Source organism: Rhineura floridana, chromosome 5 (assembly GCF_030035675.1).
Source record: "Rhineura floridana isolate rRhiFlo1 chromosome 5, rRhiFlo1.hap2, whole genome shotgun sequence".
Taxonomy (NCBI): Eukaryota; Metazoa; Chordata; class Lepidosauria; order Squamata; family Rhineuridae; genus Rhineura; species Rhineura floridana.
Window position 1 is genome coordinate 88,569,687 of NC_084484.1, and position 26,789 is coordinate 88,596,475.

The following is a 26,789-nucleotide window of genomic DNA, read 5'->3' on the forward strand; positions in this document are numbered from 1 at the left end:
ACCTATACTTCACACTAGTTTTTCTATCTTTATAGCTATCTTTTGAAAATGTGCAGTGTTATGCCAATGTTAGGGCATTGCAGATCTTGCAGTGTTTTTGTGCTCATATGCCATTATCCCTTGATCAAAGAAACCCAGGTAAATTTTCTACCACATTCTCCCAAGTAGATAAAACAAACTCTACATTCAGTTGCTCACTAGAATGTTGCAACATTTATTGTTTTAATATTCAGGATAGATATATGTCTATATACTATTTAGTTTTGAGTAAATATACTTGTTCTAAAAATACTTTTTTTTTACTAAAATAGGGTCATTATGGTTTATTTTGCCCTTAAGTGAGTGGTGCTCCTTTGATAGTGGAAGACACACCAGTGGATAACAGCTTCATATTTTCACGTACAAAATTGCGTTGTTGCACTGTTGCTGATCTCACATAGGCATTTCTGCAATCAACTTTTGCTGATGAAGTTGGTGGCATAGTTTGTGGTGGCAGGCCATTGATCTCATACATCCATTGCATTGCTGCGGTCTGAAAACACAGATGAGAAATTTCAGTAGAAATTGAGTTCATAGTCTATTACAGTGAAGCACACAACAGCTATTTGCCACAACATGTGTAATTAAGTCATTTATTGTTTCCTACATAGGGGGTGCCTTGAAAAGCCACATTACCAGAACTACACCATGGTGAAAAAAAATTACCATATAATAATGAACAAGGCAGAACATTTAATTTTATGAACTAAGAGCAGTGTCTTAAAAATATGCTTATTGTCGAGCGCCCTAGGTAATCAAAACTCTTGTTAATGCTCAACAGTTTGAGATGCAGTTTCTGAGGGAATTATTTCACAGCAGGGAGCAAGCAGAAATAATAAATGGGCTTCTGGCTTTATTTGTACCCCAGGGATTAAAGGGGATGCTTGAAATAAACAGCATCAGCTTTTAGTATCTTTGTTTGTTTGGGTCAAGTGCATCATCTCATAATACTGGTGGCAAAAGCAGCTCAGAATTCTACACTGTAAATTCTGTACCTGCAGGGAGTGTGACATGGTTCTATGAAATCCTATAGCAAGAGCTTTGTTGCTGCAGAGAAAAAGCAGTGCCCCTCCCACTGGCATCGCACTGCTCTTCAGAGATTTGAATAAGGCTCCCATGCTAATCCATTATGGATTTGGATGTTCAAACAAGGAGGGAGTAGGATACTCAAGTACCTCAAATCTCTCTCCTACAACTTGTTTCAAACATCCAGTTTCAGTTTAAAGGGAAGGTAGGATAGCAGTACATGAATTGTAATAATAACGATGGCAATGCTCCTAAAGAACTCTACAGTGAGGTTACTGGTGCAGCCCCATTGATTACATCAAAGCAGGCACTAGCCCCTTTCAAGTGTTCTTTCCTGATGTGATTACACAATTGTGTGAAGGAGAGAGTGGTGCTGTGCTTCCTGCCCCGCCCACATGTCCTCACCGAGCAACTTTTGAAGGAACTGCCATTTTTGCAGATAGCCAAATGTCAAATTCTTAGTTTCATAATGAGCCTAAGCCTTCAACTTTAAACTGGAACAGTTTATGAAACCTTAGAGAAAACTGATGAACTGACTGTGTTGCCATCAACAATACTCCTTAAAAACCAGAGGCAAATCATTTTCTGCTATTAACTACTTCTCCTGGGAGAAATCCAAACATAGATAAATGGTATCATTCTCATCTACTACACACAATCCTATAAAACTATGAGGGTCAGGTTTATGTATTTAAGAAGTTGGCAAAAAACCCACAAAAGATAATAATCAATCAAGTTCTATGAACAAAGTTATCACAATATTACAAGCATAATCAGGGTAGAAACTCATATTTTAAAAGAGCTATGTCATATTGGAATGGGTGGGTGGGGGCCTAGGAGAATAGTCTTTAGCTATTTTCATTTATTTATCCTAATAGAAATAGAACAGTCTGTGGCTGTATTATAGTGTATTACAGCAGCAGTGCATGGGGGTCGGGGTGGAGTGGCAGTGGTGCCCCCCTTGCAGCAGTGCTACATTCATTGGGGGAGATGAGGTAGGGCAGCATCAGGATCAGTGAGGCTGGGGAAGCCCAGCACACACACCCTACCTGAATAACTAATAATAGAACATCTGTCTCTAAAAGGCTACATGCCTATCACTCCCTTCCCCTTATTATTCTGTAATAAATAAGGAGTATCAGCTCAAATGGTCCTGGACAGTAACTATTAATACGTGCAGAATAATCGCCAAGGGTCCACTCCATAGATAATCTACATGCAACCCTTCTAGAGTAGCCCAGGTCATAGTTCTGGGATTTTTCTGGAATCCTGGGCTAGGATATCACTAAGAGGCTAACGATTTAGAGTTAAATTCAAGGTCTAAACCAATTTACCAACCAAAATGTATGGTTATCTAAAATAATACATAGTACAGTTGGTGTGCTGAAAACGTGTGTAATGTGACTCATTCAAATGCTCCAATTGTCTGGTATCTTCATGTGCTGAGACCTGGATAGATTCGTGGAATGAGGAAAGGTTCTGGGTACATATTGACTGATTCAATTAAGCAACATTATTCTAGATCAGTGTTCTTCAACCTTAGGTCCCCAGATGTTGATGGACTACAACTCCCACCATCCCTGACCATTGACCATGCTGTCTGGGGATGATGGGAGTTGAGGTCCAACAACACTAGGGACCCAAGGTTGAAGAACAGTGTTCTATATTTTAAAAAACAGGTACATCAATGAAAGGGAGCTTCACTAAAGAAAGATGCCACATTCTCCTCATTGGGGCTCTCATATCACATGAAAATAAAATGAAAGAGAATCATTATAGCAAGACTGAAAAAGTAACATTAGAAACATATCCAAATTTGAATTCCTGTCCAACAGAACATCTCCAAGTTCAGAATTCTTTTCTTCTTCTCCTAGTCCACAGTTAAAGGTGCCACTTTCTTTATGTCCCCAGCTACCAACATCCCCTAATTCTACTCAGTAGGAAATGCTTTAACTGACTCACGACCTGAATTGCCAGCATTTCCCCCTAACTCTAGGAAGATCTGTTTAGGTAATACTTCCCAAACATTTCATGTCATAAGTTTCTTCTGGTAGCAACAACAAAACAGGGCAACACAAGTGAACCTAAAGCAACATGATCACCATCACTTAAAGGGGTGGATCCAGCATCACTAAAAGAAGCTTAGCTGACACACCCTAAGCTCAAGAGACCTGAGAAGAGAAACTTGAGAAGAGTAACTCAGAAACATAGACCCAAAATCAAGAAGAAAAAAAGGCAACTCTTCCCTACCATGATTTGAAACATTCCTCTTCAGATGCACCAGGGAATAAACTTGGAAAAAATGTCTAGGATAGCAGGAAAGACTGATGCAATCAAGAACATAAATTCTTTTTCAGGTACTTTCTTTACAGTGAAGCTGATCTATTTCACTAGAAGGAAAATCTAGCAATAGAGATAATGTTTTGTAGCATTTATTTTTAGGAAGAAAATCCTTAAATCCATGAGCTTACTCCAGTAAAGTCCCCTATCAAGAATCCCATTGTTAGGGCTCACCTGTATTACTAATGTTGCTTTATGTTTCTTGCTGTACATATTGGGCTTGAATCCAACAGTTATGCAGGTACCTGCTGTGTCAAGTGGAAGAAGTTCCCCAGCTTGAGGCGATACAACAAATTCTGGATCGCTGCCTGTTAAGAAGTATGCCGTGTAAGGCTCCGGGTACCTAGTGAAGGGCAGAGAAAATATATCATACAATATTTATCACCATGCAATGGTAGTCCTAAATAATTGGTATCCTGCCACAGGACCGTAGTAATTAAACATTAATGATACCATATAGCTGTACATCCTGTTACTCAGTTTAGTTAGTACATTGGTTTGCTTAGCCAGCCTACTGGATGGACTTTTTGAAATGCTTGCAGAATTGTAAGAGGCATGGCCAATAAGAATAATTTTTAAAAAACAAACAACTGGCATTATCCTCCTCACTGCAGGCACTAATGTAACTAGTGGTTGTCTCCTTGCTTGGGCAGCAGGAGGCAGATGTGTTTCATTAAATCTGCCAGATGTCTTTCAAGGAGTCTGGAAGGGAGTCTTCCAAAGTAAGTGAAGGCGGCAGGAAATCACACACACAAAATTACCACAGTAACGCCAGTTTCAAAATCTAAAACAATTGCTTAGGAAAAATATTAGCCTAGTAAGTTCCAATTTTAAAAAAAACTACTAGAAAGTTTATTCAATCTATACAAAGACTGTCAATAAGAGTTCAGAAACTTGCATTCCATGAAACAAATGTTGCTGACAACATTCCTGTAGGACAGAACAGAGTTGTGCATCGAATCAGATGTAGAAACTCGACACTGCAATTTCCCGTTCACCACCTCTCTTGCAGATACCAGAGGAATTATGGACAGAACCAATGCAATTCCAGCAGTACAGGCTGTTCAAAAGCATAAATGAAATGAAGGCCTACATAGCCCAAATTACCATTCTAACGCATCATGAGCCTAAGGGGACATCCAGTGGTAGTTTTCCAATTATGGATGCTAGATTTCCAAGTAATCATTCCGCATAACTTACCAGAGGAAAATATGTCCAACTTGTCTTTGGAGAATAAATAAAAGTACTGAGCAAACCCTAAAAGAGTGCATGCTAGGAAAGGTAGCTGTTGTCCCTGCTTTCAGATCCTGCTAGTGCCAGCCAGACTTACTGTATTAAGAACCATATGCTAGTCTCTGTAACACGAATGTGAGGATTATTACCCTGTTGATAGTTTCTGTTTACAGAATTTGAAGTGCCAGCAATCCCACTATTTCATGGCACTATTAGCACACAGTTGAAGGTAGACCTCATCTGAAACACCTTTGTTATTATGTGCCGCCAAGTCGACTACGACTTATGGCGATCCTATGAATCAGCGACCTCCAAGAGCATCTGTCATGAACCACCCTGTTTAGATCTTGTAAGTTCAGGTCTGTGGTTTCCTTTATGGAATCAATCCATCTCTTGTTTGGCCTTCCTCTTTTTCTACTGTCTTCTGTTTTTCCCAGCATTATTATCTTTTCTAATTAATCATGTCTTCTCATTATGTGTTCAAAGTATGATAAACTCAGTTTCATCATTTCAGCTTCTAGTGATAGTTCTGGTTTAATTTGTTCTAACACCCAATTATTTGTCTTTTTCGCAGTCCATGGTATGCGCAAAGCTCTCCTCCAACACCACATTTCAAATGACCTACATACTTTTAAAAGCACTGAGCCAATGGTTATTTTGTAGTGGTGCAATCATTACAATTGAAGTAATCTTGGCACCTGAAGCAACTTATAATTACAAAATATTTATCTTCAAACAATAACAATAATAATGCCCAATTATTATTTTACGCCCCCTAATGTCTTTACACATCAGTGGAAATGTTGTCAAGTTTGTTAGATTACACCCTGTTCAAATTAATTCGTCCTCATAGAACATTTCAGGAAGGTAAACTGGATCACTTGGTGTCTCAAAGCGATTGATTACTGTATTTTTCTATAATACACAGTTCTTTTATATACAATGCAATGCCTAGGAATCTTTAACCCAAAATATAGGTCTCAGTGACAGTAAGGCTCTCCTCAAGGGTTCTGTGTTTAATCAACGTGTGAAGGGAGAGCATGAAGATGAGCACACAAACTCTGCCTCTCCAGTGCCGCCCTCTCCACAAGTTGGAAGAATAACTTCAGAAGAGAGTCTTCTCTACTAGTGTAGGCTCCCCATGCGATTTAGAATCCCCCCAAAAAAACAGAATTGTACACGGTGTGGGGATCTTACACAAGTAGAAAAGGTTCCCTACTGCCAAAGTTATCCATCTAACCCATGGAGGCCAATGAGGGAGGAGTTAGTGTGTCTGTTCACTCCCTTCCCCTTGCATGTTGATTAAACAGATAAGTAGAACACCTGAACAGATCATGTGAATCCACATAGGTCCACAGTAATGAAAAGTTAAGTACATTATGCAAAGCGGTTTAACTTCTCAGAGAAACATTTTTCAATTCTATGACTGCCTTTTCTAGAAGCAAAAGTTATTAAAGATAAGTGGGGCTTTTAAAAGCCAGCAATTAGATATTGTTCAAAATGCACATTTCAAGGTAGTCTTGTTATCATGAGATAATTTACAGTGGTAAAGTTTAATATGACAAGCACAAGGTAGTTGATAGGTACTTTTCAAGAAAATGATGACATATCTAGAGGAATATAAAGGGTCCATCATTTATCATCATTGATTGCATTATGTACCTGTCCAAGAGAAACTTCACTTTAATCAATCACTCTGGGGCATGACATTTAGACACAAAATGATATTTCAGCTCAATGGATGACCCCACTGCACTTTTGGAGAGAAATCTGCAAACCCTTGAATGAAATAAATGTGTGTGTGTGCGTGTGTGTTTTATTTACACTGTTAATGCAGCCAGGGACTGATATCAAATATATTAAGAACATAAGAAGAGCCTAATGGATCAGGCCAATGGCCCATCTAGTCCAGCATCCTCTTCTCACAGTGGCCAACCAGTTGCCCATGGGAAACCCGCAAGCAAGACCTGAGTGTAAAGAGCACTTTCCCCTCCTGCGGTTTTCAGCAATTGGTATTTGGAAACAGACTCCCTCTGCCTATGGATGCAAAGCACAGCCATCATGGCCAGTAGCCATTGACAGCCTTTTTCTCCATCCTTTTGTCGAATCCTCTTTCAAAGCCATCCAAGTTAGTGGCCATCGCTGCCTCTTGTAGGAGAGAATTCCTTAGTTTAACTTGTATGAAGAAATACTTTCTTTTGTCTGTCCTGAATCTTCATTGGATGACCACAAGTTCCAGCATTATAAGAGAGGGAGAAAAACTTTTCTCTAATCACTTTCTCCATGCCATGCATAATTTTATACACTTCTATCATGTCACTTTTTCTCAGCTGCTGTGCACTCAACTAACATCTTCAACAAACTATCCACTATGACTCCAAGGTCTCGTTTCTGGTCAGTCACTGCCAGTTCAGACCCCATGAGTATATGTGAAATTAAGATTTTTTGCTCCAATATGCATACCTTTACACTTGTTTACACTAAATTGCATTTGCCATTTTACCACCCATTCACTCTGTTTGGAGGGGTCTTGTTGGAGCTCTTTGTAATACCCCTTTTTTTTAACAACCCTGAACAATTTAGTATTATCAGCAAACATGGCCACCTCACTGTTCACCCCTAATTCCAGGTCATTTATGAACAAGTTAAAAAGCAAAGGCCCAAATACCGATCCTTGGGGGACTCCACTTTCTATAGCCCTCCCTTGGGAGAACTGTCCATTTATTCATACCCTCTGCTTCTTGCTACTTAACCAATTACTGATCCACACAAGTACCTCTTCTCTTATTCCATGATTACTAAATTTACTCGGGAGTCTTTGAGGTACCTTGTCAAAAGCTTTTTGAAAGTCCAAGTACACTGTGTCAACCAGATCACCTACATCTATATGCTTGTTGACACTCTCAAAGAACTCTAATAGATTAGTGAGACAGGACTTATCCTTGCAGAAGACAGGCTGGTTCTGCTTCAGCAAGGTTAACTCTTCTATATGCTTGGATATTTTATCTCTAACAATACTTTCTACTAGTTTACCCAGGGCAGTCATTAAACTAACCATCCTGTAATTTCTGGGATTCCCCCAGATTCCTTTTTAAAGATTGGTGTTACATTGACCACTTTCCAGTTCTCAGGTATGGAGGCAGATCTAAGGGACAGGTTATTTATGTTTGTTAGAATATTAGTGATCTCATATTTGAGTGCTTTGAGAACTCTTGGGTGGGTGCCATCTGGACCTGGCAATTTGTCAGTTTTAGTTTGACTATTAAGCCTAGAATTTCAGCTCTCATCACCACTATTTTCCAGGGACAGAAGTTAAGCTAACTGGCCTGTAATTTCCGGGATCCCCTCTGGATCCCTTTTTGAAGATTGGCGTTACATTTGCCACTTTCCAGTCCTCAGGCACGGAGGAGGACCCGAGGGACAAGTTACATATTTTAGTTAGCAGATCAGCAATTTCACATTTGAGTTCTTTGAGAACTCTCGGGTGGATGCCATCCGGGCCCGGTGATTTGTCAGTTTTTATATTGTCCATTAAGCCTAGAACTTCCTCTCTCGTTACCACTATTTGTCTCAGTTCCCCAGACTCCCTTCCTGCAAAAGTTAGTTCAGGCACAGGGATTTGCCCTTTGTACTCCACTGTGAAGATAGATGCCAAGAATTTATTTATTTATTTATTTATTTATTTATTTATGAGATTTGTTAGACGCCCATCTGGCAGAGGTTAATCTGCCACTCTGGGCGACTTACAACCAAACACAAGTACATTCCATATAGACATAATCAAAATCCTAAAAATTAGAGATTAAAAATTAAAAGCTTTAACTATAAATTTCTACAAAACACTGTCTATGATTGGATATTAGTAATGGTGAGAAATGTCTGAAAGAGAAAGGGAAATAGAACAAAATCATATCACCATCTTTTCACAAATCAGTTACAAACACAGAATACAAAAGGATAATAAATTAAAGGGTATAAACTGTAATGCTAACATCTGTATCCTCAAATACTTCATCAAGCATTGTTGAAACTTTACTCCAATTCAGGCGGTCAAGTCCACACCCAATCTTCGGCATAGAAATACAAGTTACAGCATTATTAAGGCAATGGATTTTCATCGCTTCCAAGCTCTTCCGTAGATTGTCATAGGTAGGCTTATGAAAGTATTTGTTCTTTGTAATCAGATAGTACACATATCGATTCTCTCTCTTCAGAACAGCCACATCCCCAGTCTTCTTTTTCTGGTTCAAGAGCTCCTGAACACCACCAAACTTCTTCTTAAAAATGGCAGCTATGCCAGCACTCATATGACAATCCTCACTGATACAATGAGCCAAGGAGTCTGTTCCAGGACATGTAAAAAGGTCTCCCTGTATGTACCTGATTCTTTCTTCTTTTGCCGACCGGGCGCTAGCCATGATAGTATGGAGGACTTTTCAGGATTTCTTCAGATATAAGAACAAGGAAAAAAGACACAGAAATGCATCCTGCCCTGCACATGCGTAGAGCAAATAATTAAAAGTAGAAGGAGGGGAAGGGAATGAAGAGTCTAACTAGTGCACACGACTATTCATTCATTCATTTAGCTTCTCTGTAATCTCCTTATCCTGCTTTAACACACCTTTGACTCCCTTGTCATCCAAGGGTCCAACCGCCTCCCTAGATGGTTTCCTGCTTTGAATGAATTTAAATAATTGTTTTGTTGGCATGTATGTTTTTAGCAATGTGCTCCTTAAATTCCTTTAGCATCTCTTATTGTCTACTTCCATTTCTTTTGTCAGAGTTTGTGTTCCTTTTTATACTCCTCATTCAGACAAGATTTCCATTTTTTGAAGGAAGTCTTCTTGCCTCTAATAGCTTTTTTGACTCTGCTCGTTAACCATGTCGGCATCCTCTTGGCCACAGTGGTACCTTTCTTGATCTGCAGTATACACTCCAGTTGAGCTTCTAATATTTTGTTTTAAACAATTCCCAAGCATTTTGAGCGATTTACCCTCTGAACTTTGCCTTTTAACTTTCTTTTTACCAATTATCTCATAGTGGGGAAATTTACTTTTTTGAAGTCAAATGTGATCGTGTTGGATTTTCTTGGCAATTGGCCATTTACATATATTTTTAATTTAGTAACACTATATTCATTGATCCCAATTGGTTCAGCAACATTTACATCTTGCACCAGGTCCTGGGTGCCACTTAAGATTAAGCCCAGGGTTGCCGTCCCTGTGGTTGGGTGACTAACTATTCTAGGGCACAGTCATTTAGGGTATCTAGACATTTTACCCTTTTGTCATTACTGGAACACATATGTAGCCAGTCTATGGCAGGGTAGTTGAAGTCACTAAATACTACAACATTTCCTAGTTTGGATGCTTCTTCAATTTCATTTTTCACCTCAAGATCTCCCTCAGCATTTTGGTTAGGGGGACAATCGAACATTCCAAGTACTAAATTACTCTTGGGGCCCCGTATCACTATCCACAACAATTCTGTGAAGGGCTTTGCGTCTTTGGGGGTTATCTTTCTGGTTACCTGGTTCTTGTCTGTTCTATGGTCTTTGCTAGTTCTACTAGTGGTGCTTTCTTGGAAAATACCGGCTGTTCCAGTCCTGCCTTTGTGCCACGTGCCCACACACCCACTCCTTTCAAATAAATTTTGCACTTGTGTGACTTTTAGTGCCAACTGAGCAGAACATAAGCCTGAACCATTTCCCCCCATTCATCTTAACTCCCTAGCCCCTGCCCACATACTTCTGAAATTTTGCAGCCTACTCTCCCAGGGGCACCTCTCTGTATATGCAATTTTCATAATGAAATCACTGCCCATAAACACAGGGAGGGAATCAAATCCCTTTTTGTTCTCCCTTACTCCCATCAACTTCAGGTAAAAGGTCAACAAGGCCAGAATTCTTTTCTTATGTCTACCAAAAGCAGGTTTTCCTATTACTCAGAAAAGGGTGAAGAAAAATATGAAGAAAGAAGCGGGGAGGGGTGTGTGAAAGGAATTGACAGCATAACAAATTACAATCTTCGCTGGAGAACAGAAAGAACAGGGAAAGGGGGAGAGATAATTTCCAAGTAATAAAGGTTCTATGGTTTCTCTGACATGAATAGGTTGTATCAAGCTTGCATCAGGAGTCCTCTTTCTACTGTATATAACTATAATGATTCAGATTTTATTATACCTTTTCTGGGAACATTAGATCTCTTCACTATTATCAAACACCTACCAGCAGATTACACATCGCCAATGCAATTGCTTCAACTTATGTGCTCTAAAACAGCCTATTCTATTGAACCTGATAGCTTCACCATTGTGACAGAAAGCACTGCCATGTTTTCAAAAATCCTCTCCACTGACAGCCAGGAGATAGCTATAACAACTGTCCATCTCAGATACACAGATGCAAGAAGTGGGCTCTTTTTAGAAAATCAATAATGGCCAAGGACATCCTTGGAAAGTGAGGATGTTAAGATTCCATTTCTCTCTCACACACATTTCTCTCTTCCAAACACTTAACTGAACAGGCAATGAAAGTTCAATTTTAAAATTATGAAAGCTTCCCTGTTCCCACAATTTAGAGATAGGCAACCTTCCCAAAGCAACACAAATTACTTGAGTTCTTCCAAAAAAGAAAAATCAGAAGAACTTCAGTTCAATCCATGGGCTGAGCAAAATCACTCTGTCCTTTTCCTCAGCCTCATTGCCTTCAGTGGGGGTGCAAAAAAGATAGTGCTGGAGTGAAATTTTGGTGTGAGGTGGAAGCCCTCCTCATGGGTCATTCTTGGGGTGTGTGACCTTTGTTCCTTTCATTCTGATTTCATCCCCAGTTTTTTTCCCTACCCCCATAGGCAGGGCCACTGAGAGACGGGTACAGGTGGTACAGCTACACTGGGCCTGATGTTGGAAGGGGCTCATCACCACTGAGGAGCAGCTGCTGCTGCCTGTCTGGGTTGCTGGCAAATGGATCCAAAAGGAAGCTATTTTGCAGTGCTTCAGTCACTGGCAAGGAGAGGAGCACGAGGAATGGGGCAGAGGAGCACCAATATGGGCCCCTTATGCTCCCTTAGAAGGAACTATTCAGCCAACCAGGAGCCCCCCAGCAGGAGGAAGCAAAAAGGGCTGCACAGCAGTGGTGCAAATACATGATGTCTGCATGTGCTGGTCTGTGTACTTCTCCTTGCTGCACCATCCACAAGTCATGCACCCCACCCAGGATGGGGTTACTGTATCAGAGTGAGGTTGTGGCTAGAGATGGACCTGAATTCCACTGAATTTTAAAATATTCTGCCTAATTCCTATCCCTGTGGAGTTAAATGCTTTGCTCCAAACTTCAGCAGCTTTTTCCAACACTGGAATTAACTCCAGGGAATGACCCAAGCCTACAGAGTTTTCAATGAAAGCTTGAGAGGCTCCCTCATATTTCTAGGCTTCCAATTTAAACTCCTTTTTTTGAACCAGTTCAGTTAAGGAACCAAGGCTACAGAGTTTAAAACAAAAGCCTAGAGAGTCTCCCCCACATTTCTAGGCTTCCCTTTTAAACTCAGATAGATAGACGGACAGACGGACGGAAGATAGATAGATAGACAGCTAGATAGATAGACAGCTAGATATAACAATTCAGTTAAGAAAGGTCTGGAGCCCAAGCAGTAGCAACAAAAGTTGGCTGGGCTGCCACCAGCATGCTGATGATATCCAGCTCTACAGAGTGGTCACATCAGATCCCAAGGATGCAGTGCAGGTGCTGCATCAGGGGCTCCAGGCTGTAATGGGCTGAATGTGGGTGAACAAGCTGAAATTAAATCCAGACAAGACAGAGGTATTGTTGGTGAGTAGAAATGCTAATAGGAAATGGGGCTGTAGGCCCACTCTGGTTGGGGTTGCACTACCCATGAAGGAGCAAGTCTGCAGTCTGGGAGTCCTGCTGGATCTGGCCTTGCTGCTAGAAGATCAGGTAGCGGTGGTAGCCAGGGGGGCTTTCGCTCAGCTTCAGAGGTTGTGCCAGCTGCAGCCCTATTACTGTAATGCACTCTATGTGGGGCTCCATTTGAAGACTACTCGGAAGCTTCAGCTCGTTCAAAATGCAGCTGTTAGGATGGTAACTAGAAAGAACCTCTTTGAGCACATTACACATGTGCTAAAAGAGCTACATTGGCTCCCAGTTTGCTTCTGAGTACAATTCAGGGTGCTGGTTTTGACCTTTAAAGCTCTCAATGGTTTGGGATCTAGGTATCTGTCTGCTCACCTTCCCTTCATTAGTCATGCCCTGTATGTTTTGTATTTTATATTTCTGTATGGTTTTCATGTATGCTTTGCAATTTTAAATCTTTGTAATCCACCTTGGGACCCGCGTTCCAGATGAGAGACGGACAACAAAAATAAATGTACTATTATTATTATTTATTTTAAGACGAATCTCTGTTGTATTAATGCTCTAAATGCTAAAATGCTCCAAAACCCTGTAAATGCTAAATGTTCTAAAAGCAATTTAGAGGATTAATATTATAGAGATTAAAAGGGGGAAGCCTAGAAGATATCTATGGCATTAACCTTTAAACTCCTATTTAAACTATTTGCTGATCTTGCGATCTCTTTCACACACACTCAGATTGAAGAGAATAAAAGACGATAGTGGAAACTAACATAGACAGGATGTAACAGCATTCCAATCCAATGGATTGCCAGCAGATCAGATCCAGTAAGCAAACCCTATCCCTAGCTCTGGCAGAGTGTGGAGTACTGGCTCCTCCTCACCATCTACATGGGTTTTCTGCAGCCCGCTGCAAGTAGGAAAAGCAACAGAAGCAGCAACACTGACTCATCAGCAGAGGAACAGAAAGTTGGGAGACTTCCCGGAAGGAGTGCTGGCTGGTGGTTGTCTCTGAGGGAGCTCTGCCCCAGAGGAAGCTTTTTTCAGTTAAAAGCCGGTCAAGAGGAATCTTTGACTGGCGTAAATGTTCTCCAAGATAAAGGGGAACTGAAGAGATTATCCATGAAACTTCATTGAGCTGTAGATGGCTGGATTTGATCAGGAATCCCCTGAGATAAGAAGGCATATCTAGCAGCAGAAGACGGAGTCCGGACTTCCAACAAGCTGTGCTGAAAATAAGTGAGACTTTTTTTTTCTTTCAAAAAACGTTTTTAACGAGCGAGACTCCTTCTGTCTAAATCTTATCATTTGACTTAAATTGCTACCGTAAAAGAGACTTGTTTATGAATCAGCAATTCAGAAATCTGGGTGAGTCACACTTTTTTTCTTTCATATAAAGTTAAGGAAGAAGGGAGCAATTAAAAGAACTTGTTTTATTTTTTATGACAAAAAGCTGGCTTAAATTTGGAATTACAAAGATTAAAACGGATAAGAGGCAATTTATTAGATAAGATGATTTGATTATTTGAAGGAAATATATCTGAGATTATTTTTTTATTCCTTTTTTCTTGGATTATTATTTTTTTTAACGAATCTGCTGTTCGTGTATGTTACTAGCTGTTGGATGCTGAGAACTGGATTTGTTTTACATTCCTGAACATGCTGGAGATAAGAACCGTGCTGGTTAGATCATATTAACAGGCCTGGAATATTAACTCTTTTATTGTTGGAGGAAAAAAAGAAACAGCTTGCCTCTAAGTTTGGGAACATTGACTAATAATAGAAAAGGGTTTTTTTTTTTCAAGAATGACAACCAGGAAAGCAGATAAAGTTTTAGAGCGAAGAGGTTCAATTGATACACAAGAAGGGATAGACATGTTCCAGAAAATCATGGAGGGGATTAATGATTTTAAACAAGAGATGAAACAAGAGATGAAACAGGACAGACAAGTTTTTAAAGATGAATTTCGTAATATGAAAAAGGATTTTAAAGATTTGAAAGATCATATCAAAACAGAAGTGGATCAGATTAAAGATACAATTGGGCAACTAACACAGGACGTAAAAAATGTTAAAGACAAGGTGCAAACCTTGGAGAATAGAACAGACATTTTAAATGTGGAATTGGAAAAAAATTTGGACTATATTGCCGTTATGGAACTCAGAGATAAAGAACATTGCTTGAGATTCCGAGCAATTCCTGAGGAAACAGGTGAAGATATTAGAGAGAAAATTGTTAATGCCTTGGTAAAATCCTTGGATTGGGATGAAGACCGGATAGAATTTGAAATAGATAAAGTTTATAGAATTAATTCCAGATACGCAACAATGAAAAAAATCCCAAGAGATGTGCTTGTTTATTTTCTAAAAAAGAGGACCAGAGATATGGTTTTGCAACATCATTTTAACAATGTCTTCAAAATTGACGGTAAAGAAATACTGGTGATGAAGGAAATTCCTATTAGACTTCTACGTAAGAGAAAAGAATATGCTTTCTTCACAGAAAAACTCAAACAATGTAAAATTCAATTTAGATGGGATGTTCCAGAGGGAGTGATTTTTACATTTAGACAACAGAAGTATCGACTGAATACTGTTCAAAAAGCAAGGGATTTCTTGAGAAAAGCCTCAAAACACATGGAAGAAGACAAATTCAAAGACATGGATATAATTCCTGGGAAACAAAGTCAACAGAAACAGGTAGAGAAAGAAAAAGATGATGATGAATTAAAGGGAGCAACAGGTACAGACTTTTCTAAAACACATGCCTAAAAATGGATTACAAATTTCTAACTTGGAATATAAATGGAGCTAATACGTCGCAGAAGAGAAAGAAAGTATTTCATTATTTGAAAAAATTAAAATTGGATATAATTTGTTTACAAGAAACTCATATTAAGAAGAAAGATTCTAAATATTTGATCTGTAAAAATTTGGGTGAAGAATTTATTTCGGCAGGATCTAAAAAAAAATGGTGGTGTTCTTTATATTAACTCACAGTTGTCTCCTAAATTGATATTATTGGATGATAGTGGCAGATTTGTGGGAGTTGAAATCACCATACAGGGTACAAAAATTTTGATAGTGGGCATTTATGCCCCTAATGAAGATAAAACAAGGTTTTATACAGGACTCATGGAAAAATTATCAGAGTTTGCATATGATCATTGGTGTGTCATGGGTGATTGGAATGGGGTAATTTCACCAAAAATGGATAGACTTTCTGAGAAAAATATTAAAGAGACACAGGGCAAACTGCCGAAGATCTGCTTTGAATTGATGGAAAATTTAGAATTGGTGGATGCTTGGAGATATATAAATGACAATGCAAAGGAATTTACTTACTTTTCAGAAAGACATAAAACATTTTCGAGGATTCATATGATTTGGATGTCTAAAAATTTAGTGAAAGACATTTCCAAGATGGATGTATTACCAAAAACTTTTTCGGATCATAACCCTGTGATATTGACTTTAAAAAAAAAAAATCTTGGATTTAGATGGAGACTAAATGAATCTTTATTACAGAATGATAAAGTAGTGCAAGAATGTAAGAAGAAATTAAAAGAGTTTTTTGAACACAGTTTATACAAAGGAACAGATGAAAATATTGTTTGGGATACAAGTAAAGCATTTATGAGGGGATATTTTATTAAATGTAATTCTGAACTAAAAAAGAAGAAACAACAGAAAATGCAATTAATTTTGGAAGAAATAAAACAGAAAGAGGAAGAATTGAAAAAGAATCCAACTAAAGTTTTCATTATAAATCAAATTAAAATGTTACAGAAACAAGTGTCAATGTTGACAATTAGAGAAATTGAAAGGAAATTAAATTTTGCTAAACAAAGGACTTTTGAATTTGCAAATAAACCGGGGAAATGGTTGGCATATAAATTAAGAAAAGAACGACAAAAAAATCTCATTTTAAAGATACAAGAAGGAGAAGAGATGTTGACAGACAATGTAAAAATCCAAAAAGCTTTTCATCAATATTATTCAATGTTGTACAAATGTCAGGAAATTCCTTTTGAAAAAATAGAAGAGTATATATCTAAGCAGAATTTGCCTAAAATCACAGATTTCCAGAGACAAGCTATTAATGGTCCTATTACGTTAAGAGAAATATCTGATGCAATAAGTAAAATTAAACTAGGAAAGGCACCAGGACCAGATGGATTATCGGCAGCGTATTATAAATGTTTGGAGGAGGAACTCTTGTTACCTTTACAATGTACAATGAATTCAATTTTGCAAGAGGGAAAGATACCGGATAGTTGGAAAAATGCTAATATAACATTAATACCGAAAGAGGAGCAGGACCTAACTAAAACAAAAAATTATCGGCCAATATCTTTATTGAATAATGATTACAAAATTTTTACAATGATTTTGGCAGAAAGAATGAAAATAATATTGCAACAATTTATTCAGGAAGATCAAGCGGGTTTTTTACCTAAAAGACAACTACGTGATAACGTCAGGAATGTTTTGAATGTGTTGGAATATCTAGAACAACGAAATGACATACAAGCAGCTTTGATTTTCTTGGATGCTGAGAAAGCATTTGATAATTTGAATTGGAAATTTATGTTTAAGGTTCTAGAGCAAATGGATTTTGGAGATAATTTTATAAAATGGATCAGATCGATTTATACATCACAGAAGGCACAGATAATTGTCAATGGGGATTTAACGGACTCATGTGAAATACAAAAGGGTACAAGACAGGGATGTCCACTGTCCCCTCTTTTATTTATTTTGGTTCTAGAAGTGCTGCTTAGAGACATAAGGCAAGACAAAAGGATTTCGGGAATAAAGATAAAAAAAGAGGAATATAAACTGAGAGCATCCGCTGACGACTTGATAATTGTATTAGAAAATCCCTTGAAAGGAATTAAAGTATTGATGGATAAATTAAAAGAATTTGGACCATTAGCAGGATTTAAGATCAATAACCAAAAAACAAAGATGTTGGTGAAGAATTTATCTTTAAGGGATCAAAAAGAGTTAATGGAGAAGACAGATTTTAAAATAGAAGAAAAGGTGAAATATTTAGGTATTATTATGACAAATAAAAATTCAAAGTTGTTTCATAATAATTATGAAAAATTATGGACAGAGATTAAGAAAGATTTGTTAAAATGGGATAAATTACAGTTGTCATTAATGGGTAGAATATCTGTAATAAAAATGAATGTATTGCCGAGAATGATGTTTCTATTTCAAACAATACCTGTCATATCCTCTGATTTACCTTTTAAACAATGGCAAAAAGATATTTCTAAATTTGTTTGGCAGGGGAAAAAAACAAGAGTTAAATTTAAACTATTACAAGATGCCAAAGAAAGAGGACTGGGATTACCAAATCTGAGACTTTATTTTGCTGCTTGTTGCTTAGTCTGGATAAAGGAATGGATTGTATTGAGGAACAAAAGATTATTGGATTTGGAGGGCCACAACCTGAAGTGGGGATGGCATGGATATCTATGGTATGATAAAGTAAAAGTTAATGTGGATTTTAATAATCATTTTATAAGACGTCCTTTGTTGAAAATATGGAATAAATACAAAACAAGGTTTTTTTCGAAAATACCACTATGTGTTTCAAGTCAAGAAGCATTTTATAGAAGAGAAATGGCTGGAAAAGAGAAATGGTTAACTTACCAAGAACTATTAGAAAATGTGCATGGAGAATATATAATGAAAGAGAGAGAACAACTAATAAAGGAAGGATATAGTTCTCAATGGTTTGCCTATTTACAATTGTTAGAAAGATACAAATTGGATAAGAAAATGTATGGGTTTGAAATAAATAAATCTGATTTTGAAATAGGTTTGTGTACAAATGATGAATGTATAATTGCAAAAATGTATAAATTTTTATTGAAAATGGACATGGAAGAAGAACAAGTAAAAGAATGTATGGTCAAGTGGGCAAAAAATTTTGGTTATAATATACAAATTGATCAATGGGAAAATATGTGGAAAAAAGGTTTGAAATTTACATTATGCTATAATCTTAAAGAAAATTTTTATAAAATGATGTATCGTTGGTTCATGACTCAAGAAAAGTTGTCAAAAATGTATAGTAATGTTTCTAATGTATGTTGGAAATGTAAACAACAAGAAGGATCTTTTTATCATATGTGGTGGTTGTGTAAACAGGCAAAATTATTTTGGGCACAGATAGGTAGGATGATGCAAAAAATCTTAAAGATAAATATTCAGTCAAAGCCAGAATTTTTTTTATTGGGTTTTATGGATAAACAAAAGGAAAAGAAATATGGAAGAATAATATTATATATGATTACGGCAGCAAGATTATTATATGCACAAAAGTGGAAAATGGAATCAACACCAACAACGGAAGAATGGCTATTGAAATTAATGGACTTAGTAGAGATGGACAAATTGACATGCCTTCTCAGAGAAAAAACGACAGATACATTTCTTAAGGAATGGAAGCCTCTTTTGGACTTTTTGTTGAAAGAAAAAAATGAAATGATGATAATGGGATTTGACGATTAATTAAGATAGACTATGGAAAAAAGTGAATTTCGTATGTTTTAGGGGACAGGTTTGATATATATTATATACTTATAGCTGATCTGTAACAAATCGGAAGTCAAGTTCTTCTTTTTATTTTTGTTGTATTGTTTTTGTTGTTTGATTTTGTTTGTGTTTGTTTTATGAAAATCTGAATAATAATAAAAAAATTATTACAAAAAAAAAGGAACAGAAAGTTGGCAGAGTTCTGAGGAGTGAGGGGGGCTCTTTAAAATATTTTCCTCCTGTGTGCTCCCATTGTTGTTTCATGAGCTTTAAAACTGCATATGCTCAGTGTAATTTTGTTTATTAGGGTTGGCAAACTTTTTTGTTTTTGGTATTTTGCTGTAAAATGTCAGGATTATGGAATGTTGCAGTTAAAGAAGTGGAGGGTTGCTTTCCTATTCCTTCCAGCAGCTCAAGGCCTTTTTATCTCCACAACAACCCAGTGAGGCTGGGTTAATATATGTACATAAGTAACAGTTCTTGCCAATAGATTGTGGGGCAAAGAATTCAGGGGACCCAATCCACATATAGTTACCAGGCCCAGGAAATCCTGTTGCACCCCTATCCATAAAACTAGTGGAACCATTAGTTCTTATGGTGGCAGGGGAAAAAGGCTCCAGAAATGGTAATTTTTCTGAGGCTTTTGATTTCATTAGTTTCTATGAGGACAGAGCAAATATACTGCAGGGCAAAATGGGGGGGATCTACTGCTACAGATCCACCCCATCCAAAATTGTGCCCCTGTATTTAAAATCATCCTTGTGATTTCAGGGGCTCATAATGGAGTGACCTATTTTAAGAAGCTTGTGGAGACTTTGGTTTCAGGCTGCAAAATTCCCATGATCCCTGGCTGACAAAGCTTTTACCTAGCCTGTGAAAACATTTGACAGCCAGGGCATTATTCTGCTTAAGTTTCAGTCCAAGTGGCAGAAGAATATGGAAACATAAAAACCTTACCACGCCTTTGAGAAAGGCTTTTATGAGGCCCTAAAAGCCTCATCTGAGCCTACCTCAGGAGAACTTCCCCAAAATTCTTATCACAAATGTATTAAGTTACAAAGTCCATTACTTTCTATTTAATGAATTAAATCCCACTCTTCCTTTGGAACACAGTCTCTCCAGAGCACAGCTTCCAATGGTCTCCTATCTATATACTATCCTCCCCAGCTGTTCCAACAATATGACTCTGCACTTCTATATATTTTAATTTTATTTTAATTTACCACTAATTTTTAACATCCTAGGATACAAGCTGGAAATGTCATAAGAACAGACTGATCCTGGGCCTTTGATAAATGACCAAATTTCACTTTTGTTTCCATTATTTGCTAGTTAATACAACATACACACATTAAGACAAAATGGAGGGGGTGGAGAAAGAGACAGTCCTTAATTTCCTCTCAATAATTTGCCTTGGTTTGCTTCCTGATAGAAGATATTATTACCTAACTTTTACATTTTACATTATTACATTTTCAATCATCAGATTTTTGTTTAGTGCATTTTGTTTCATAATTGCGTTTTGTTGCTTTGGTTGAGAGAGGGCAGTGGTAGGGCAGCACCTGAAACTTGATGCAGGAAACAAATACTCCAAAAAGCACAATTCCAAATGCCCCAGGAATAATTGTTGTATTATTGTTGTTGTTATTTAATACCAAACACCTTTGAACTATATTCCTATTGTGTTCAGCATGGTAACCCCTGAATGATAATAATCTGATTATGATAGCTATATTCAGTAACGGGCCAAAAAACCTTGTGGTTTAAGAACGGACTTATAGCCAACAGATATTTCTATCAAACTTTAAAAAACAAAGAAATTGGGCAGCTAAAGTGACTACAACAGGGAAGCAGGAGACCTGACCTCCTCCCTGAGATATTGTACTGCCCTACAAATTTGTCAAAATGCAAACACAATTTGGGTTGGTCTTTCACAGTCCAATCCACCTCCTGTGTAGCTTGGAAGAATTCAGTAATATGTGCCTATTAGTGAATTTCTCCGCTTTTTAATCGGGGAGGTAAGAAATGGGATCTTGTGCAAGTTTGCTGAGAGTGGTTTGATCATTTGCATGCTTATTGAGTTCAGTGGGATTTACTTCCCTGCAATCATGGTTAGGATAGATGAAATTGACCACAGGGGATGGGAAGGGGAGGAAGAGGAAAGGCAGGCATAGGGGAGGAGGAGGGAGGGGAGGAAGGGCAGAGGGGAGGAGGTAGATGAGAGCAGGCAGGAGGTGAGGTTTGATCATGTGCACGCTTATTAAGTTCAGTGGGATTTACTCCCCTGCAATCATGCTTAGGATAGGTAAGACTGACCATGAGGGAGGAGGAGGGGGAGGGGAGAGAGAGAAAGAGGAAGGGAGGAGAGAGGAGAGAAGAAGGAGGAGGAGGTGAAGGAGGGGAGGGGAGGAGGAAGAGGGAGGGGATGGGGAAGAGGGGAGGGCAGGTTTGATTATTTGCATGCTTTTTGAGTTCAATGGGATTTACTTCCCTGCAATCATGAGTAGGATAAGTGAAACTGACCTGGGGGAGGGGCGGGGAGGAGGGCAGGAAGGGGAGGAGGAGGGAGGAAGGGGGCAGGAGCAGATTGGGTAGGTGGCACTGGGCAGAGGGGAAGCTCCTTTCCTTTCCAAAAGGAAAAGATTGTGAACAGTATAATTTTTTTTCAGCATTTCCCCCACCTTTTTATTTTACAGCAGGCACATGTAGTCTCCCACCCAAATTTAAACCAAAGCTGTCACTGGTCACATCCACACCAGACCTTTATTCCACTTTGGACAGTGATGGCTTATCCCAAAGAATCCTGGGAAGTATAGTTAGTGAAGGGTGCTGAGAGTTGCTAGGAGATGTCCTGTTCCCTTCACAGAGCTTCAATCAGAGCAGCTGACTGTTAGACCACTCTGGCCACTGGAGCTCTGTCAGGGGAATAGGTGTCTCCTCTCAGCACCCTTCACAAACTACACTTCCCATGATTCTTTGGGGGAAGCCATGACTGTCTAAAGTGAAATGAAGGTGTGCTGTGAGTGTGGCCCCCTGATTAGCCAAGCCAAGCAGGTGTGAGTCTGGCTTTTATTTTATTTTTATTTTTATTTATTATTCAATTTATATACCGCCCTTAGCGAAATAGCTCTCAGGGCGGTGAACAAACAAAATAAAATACAATATATCATAATAAAAATATAAAAACATATACAAACAAACAACGAAAAGCACAGCAAAAACAAAATAAATACTATAAAAATTAAAATACAGATTAAAAGATTTAAAAAGTTAAGAAGATTAAAATGCCTGGGAGCATAAAAAGGTCTTTACCTGGCACCGAAAAGATGGAAGTGTAGGCGCCAGGCGTACCTCTTCGGGGAGGCTGTTCCACAACTCAGGGGCCACCACAGAAAAGGCCCTAGATCTCGTAACCACCCTCCGGGCTTCCCGATGGGTTGGTACCCGGAGGAGGGCCTTAGATTCTGAACGGGCAGGTTCATAGCGAGAGAGGCGTTCCACAAGGTATTGAGGTCCCACGCCGTGTAAGGCTTTATAGGTCAAAACCAGCACCTTGAATCTCGCCCGGAAGCAAATAGGAAGCCAGTGCAGATGCGCCAGGACAGGTGTTATATGCGAAGACCGACTGGTCCTCGTCAATAATCTGGCAGCTGCGTTCTGCACCAGCTGAAGCTTCTGAACTGTCTTCAAGGGCAGCCCTACGTAGAGCGCATTACAGTAATCCAATCTTGAAGTTACCAGAGCGTGGACAACGGAGGCGAGGTCGTCCCTGTCCAGATAGGGGCGTAGTTGGGCTACCAGACGAAGATGGTAAAACGCATTCCGTGCCACCGAGGCCACTTGGGCCTCGAGAGACAAGGAAGAGTCGAGAAGAACCCCCAAACTACGTACCTGTTCTTTCAGGGGGAGTGTAACCCCATCCAGAACAGGGTAAGCATCCACCATCTGAGCAGGGAAGGCGTTCACCAACAATGTCTCGGTCTTGTCTGGATTGAGTCTCAGTTTATTAGCTCTCATCCAGTCCATTATCGCGGTCAGGCAACGGTTCAGCACATCAACAGACTCACCTGAGGAAGATGAAAAGGAGAAATAGAGCTGCGTGTCATCAGCGTACTGATGGCAACGCACTCCAAAACTCCTGATGACCGCACCCAGCGGCTTCATGTAGATGTTGAAAAGCATGGGGGACAAGACCGATCCCTGGGGGACTCCACAATGGAGAGTCCATGGTGTCGAGTGATGTTCCCCAAGCACTACCTTCTGGTGACGATCCGCGAAGTAGGAGCGGAACCACTGCCAAGCAGTGCCCCCGACACCCAACTCCGCGAGTCTCCCCAGAAGGATACCATGGTCGATGGTATCAAACGCCGCTGAGAGATCAAGGAGAATCAACAGAGTCACACTCCCCCTGTCCCTCTCCCGACAAAGGTCATCATACAGGGCGACCAAGGCTGTTTCGGTGCCAAAACCGGGCCTGAAACCGGATTGAAATGGATCTAGATAATCGGTTTCATCCAAGAGCGCCTGGAGTTGGCTGGCAACCACCCGCTCCAAAACCTTGCCCAAAAAAGGGACATTCGCCACCAGTCTATAGTTATTCAGATTATCTGGGTCCAAGGAGGGTTTCTTTAAAAGAGGTCTCACTACTGCCTCCTTGAGGCTACCAAGGACAAGGCCGTGCTCCGGACACTTCAATGGATTCATCTGTCACAACATCAGAGTCAAGGTCCCTGCGGATACATGCGATCTTATCTTGAAAGTGTCCAGCAATTTTGTTGCAGCGGGTCTCAGATGTTTCCATAGTATCGTGGGGGCCAGAGTGTAAGAGCCCTCGCACGAACAGTTAGAACAGTTGGTTTTTACTGAGCATGCCTGGGCTTATCATGGACTCCAATGCTACATTTCTTAAATTAATTAAAAATCAGCCAGACATTTTTTAAACTTTTAAACTGCAGAAGATGAAGGTCAGAGTATGGGGCAAGGTCAGTAATAGGATTACAAGTGCTCTGTGAACATGGCTGATTTTTAATTAATTTCAACAGATTATGAGAACTCTGACAGAAAAAAGTCCAAAAGGGGTCTGGTTTTTTCTCTCTTTTTACACTTTGAACTCTCTATTCTCTCTGATTGTTTTGTGTATCATGATGAAAATTGAGAGGGTTTTTAAGCAAGCGTTTCTGAGTTCAGGACTATATGTTTTGTAAGGTTGTTTTGAAATGAGCTTACAGGAAACTTCAGAATGGTATGGGGGTGATTTTCAATTTATTTTATTTCATTTATTATTTAATTTATACCCCCCGTTCCTCTCAGCGGGAGCCCAGGGTGGCAAACAAAAGCAGTAAAAACATCATAAAAAACAGACCTTAAAATACATTAAAACAAAACAACTTTAAAAACATTCTTTAAAAAAGCTTTAAAAACATTTTAAATAGAAAGGGTTAAAAACATATATTTTAAGGGGGGAAAGTTTTTTTTTAAATTACATTGCAGAATGCGGGAAATCCATGCTGACTACAGTATACAGGCACTCTCATGGCTGTATAAGTCCACAATAATCCAGGAAAGACGTTCACCTGCAGCAATTTCTTTTATTGTGTTTGTGTATGGGATTCAATTTTTTTCTATGGTCCCACAGCCTCTATAACTGTTAACCTGCTTAGGCACTGTAGTCTTAATAATATATTATTTCCACACATGTCCTGATCTATCTGCACATTGGGGTATTTTGGGGGGGGGATGTCAGATAATCTTTCTTATTGACTAGTTGCATACTCCTTTCCACTCTTAAATAAGCTGAGACTCCCACTGAATATTGTTTCATCCTCAGAAAAGAGCTGCAGGCTTTCCCCTTTTGGATATTCTTACCTTGTTTGGCTTGTAAGCTTAAATTTAACTACAGATTCCTTGTTTAAGCCAGCTGCTTCAATATTGATGACATCATCCACTTCTGGTTCAGTGGCAACAAACAGTATTGGAAACTTCCAAATGCCTCCTGTGACACACTGTACCACCAATGTTGCTGGATTCCTTGAAAATTAAGTTTAAAATTTTCATTATAATGGAAGGCATAACGAAACATATGCCAAATAAATCAATGTCCAAGGTGAGCCTATATTCCTGTAGAATTGTAATGCATTACACAGCTAGTCGTAAATTGGATTGTAGATATTATTTTTAGGCAGGATAGTATATTCATTCTTACTTTGGCAAGGGCTGTCAGCTAAATATCACGTTGTTTTCCCTATGTGCTACTGTAAAGACTGAAGAACTAAACCAATTGGTGCATCTAATTCACCTTACACTTACATTTCAGTAGCAGTCTTGATTTCCACAAGGTGACACCTTCATTTATCACATTGCTGAAAGGAGAACTGTTTACAGTATGACAACAGTATGACAGCCAGGTAATTGAGATGTAATTTAAGTTCCAGTTTCCAAAGAAATGTAAAACTCTGTCATTAAAGTCAATGGTAACTCCAACAGACTTCAATGGAGATGGAATTTTATTCCAAGGAAGCTATAGCTACAAAGAATTATTCTTCTCTCCACCCTGAACTGCTTTATTTATTTAAAGTGTTCTTCAGATACAGTTCATCTTGACAACAATGAAAGATACTGTGGAACTGAGAATAGTGACAATGAGCTGCCCAAGACCATCCAATGAGTTACTCAATGAAGTAGAATCTGAATCTACATATTCTAGGTCCAAGTCTCAGACAAACTTTATCCAAGATCTACTAAATTTATTTTCTTCACTGTTCTGCAGACAGTCTTCCCTCTCTCACAATGATGTGGGATGAGATGTCTTTTTTCACATAATGAGAAATAAAGTATTTTCAGGACATTTCTTCTTTGAAGAACTACCCAATACATATCCACTGGTATTTCAAAAGAAAAACAGTAGTGAAATTTGGATGAAGGAATAGCATTTGTTTACTCCTTGCTCTTAATGCAGAGCTCCACATGTAACTCCAGACCATGTGGCACTCTTGCGTAAGCAGACTTCCCTGGTCACTTAAATAGATGCCACAGTTCCAGCGTGCATAGAATTGTTTTTCTGCATGATATGAACATGAGAAGTTTTTTGGACCACATATACAAATTCAGATTCTTGTATCACAGTAAATTGGACTGGAAACACTACTTCAGAAATTATGAGAGCAGAGGTTTTTTAAAAGGTTCCAAAGCCAGTGTCCAAGTATGATGGCAGGCAGGGTGGGGGAAATAGGACCATTTTACTAAGGCCTATAGGTTTTGTGTGTGTGTGTCCATCTATTACTACAAGGAAAAAAACCCTGAAGCTACATTGTATATCACTTTTCAAGATGCTTGTGCAAGCTTATTTTCCTGTATCTTTGTGCATAGATCTGGCTTTACAGGATCATCTGAGATTTTCTGAGCAAATCAGAAGCACCATTAGAACAGAGCAAGCAACACTGTACATGCTCAGGATTCCAACTCATGGGAAGAGCCTATGTGCATATAGCAGGCTTCTCTTTACAGACCTGCCCCTCCTCAACATGTGGAAGGTGTAGGATGTGGAAGTTAGGACAGCAAATTCCACATTCCCTCTCTACAGTTGCATGGAGGGAAAACACCTGAAAAAGTATTTTGAATTTCCAGGAACAGTGGTAGCCTGTACTCCTTACAGCTTTTACAGCCCCTGCCCCCAGTATCCACTCCATAAGAGATTTCACACTACATCCCAAGGACATAGGAAAGAGCAGTT

The 26,789-nt window shown here is 38.9% G+C and overlaps 2 protein-coding genes across 2 annotated transcripts in view; both read right to left on the bottom strand.

Annotated features, from left to right (window-relative positions):
• Positions 1 to 229: 229 nt before the first annotated feature.
• The window catches only part of LOC133385088 (cilia- and flagella-associated protein 47-like), a 100,497-nt gene continuing 73,937 nt past the window's right edge, over positions 230 to 26,789 (bottom strand). Inside the window, exons 7-9 of the mRNA XM_061627396.1 lie at positions 24,926 to 25,087; positions 3,580 to 3,748; positions 230 to 532 (exon numbers count right to left, since the gene is read on the bottom strand). Of these exons, the coding sequence (XP_061483380.1) occupies positions 335 to 532; positions 3,580 to 3,748; positions 24,926 to 25,087 (529 nt within the window). The 3' untranslated portion in view covers positions 230 to 334. The remainder of the gene's footprint in view (positions 533 to 3,579; positions 3,749 to 24,925; positions 25,088 to 26,789) is intronic.
• On the bottom strand, positions 8,587 to 9,158 carry LOC133385861 (ADP-ribose glycohydrolase OARD1-like). The gene has a single exon (XM_061629447.1). The coding sequence runs from the start codon at positions 9,054 to 9,056 to the stop codon at positions 8,604 to 8,606; it is 453 nt and encodes a 150-aa protein (XP_061485431.1). The 5' UTR covers positions 9,057 to 9,158; the 3' UTR covers positions 8,587 to 8,603.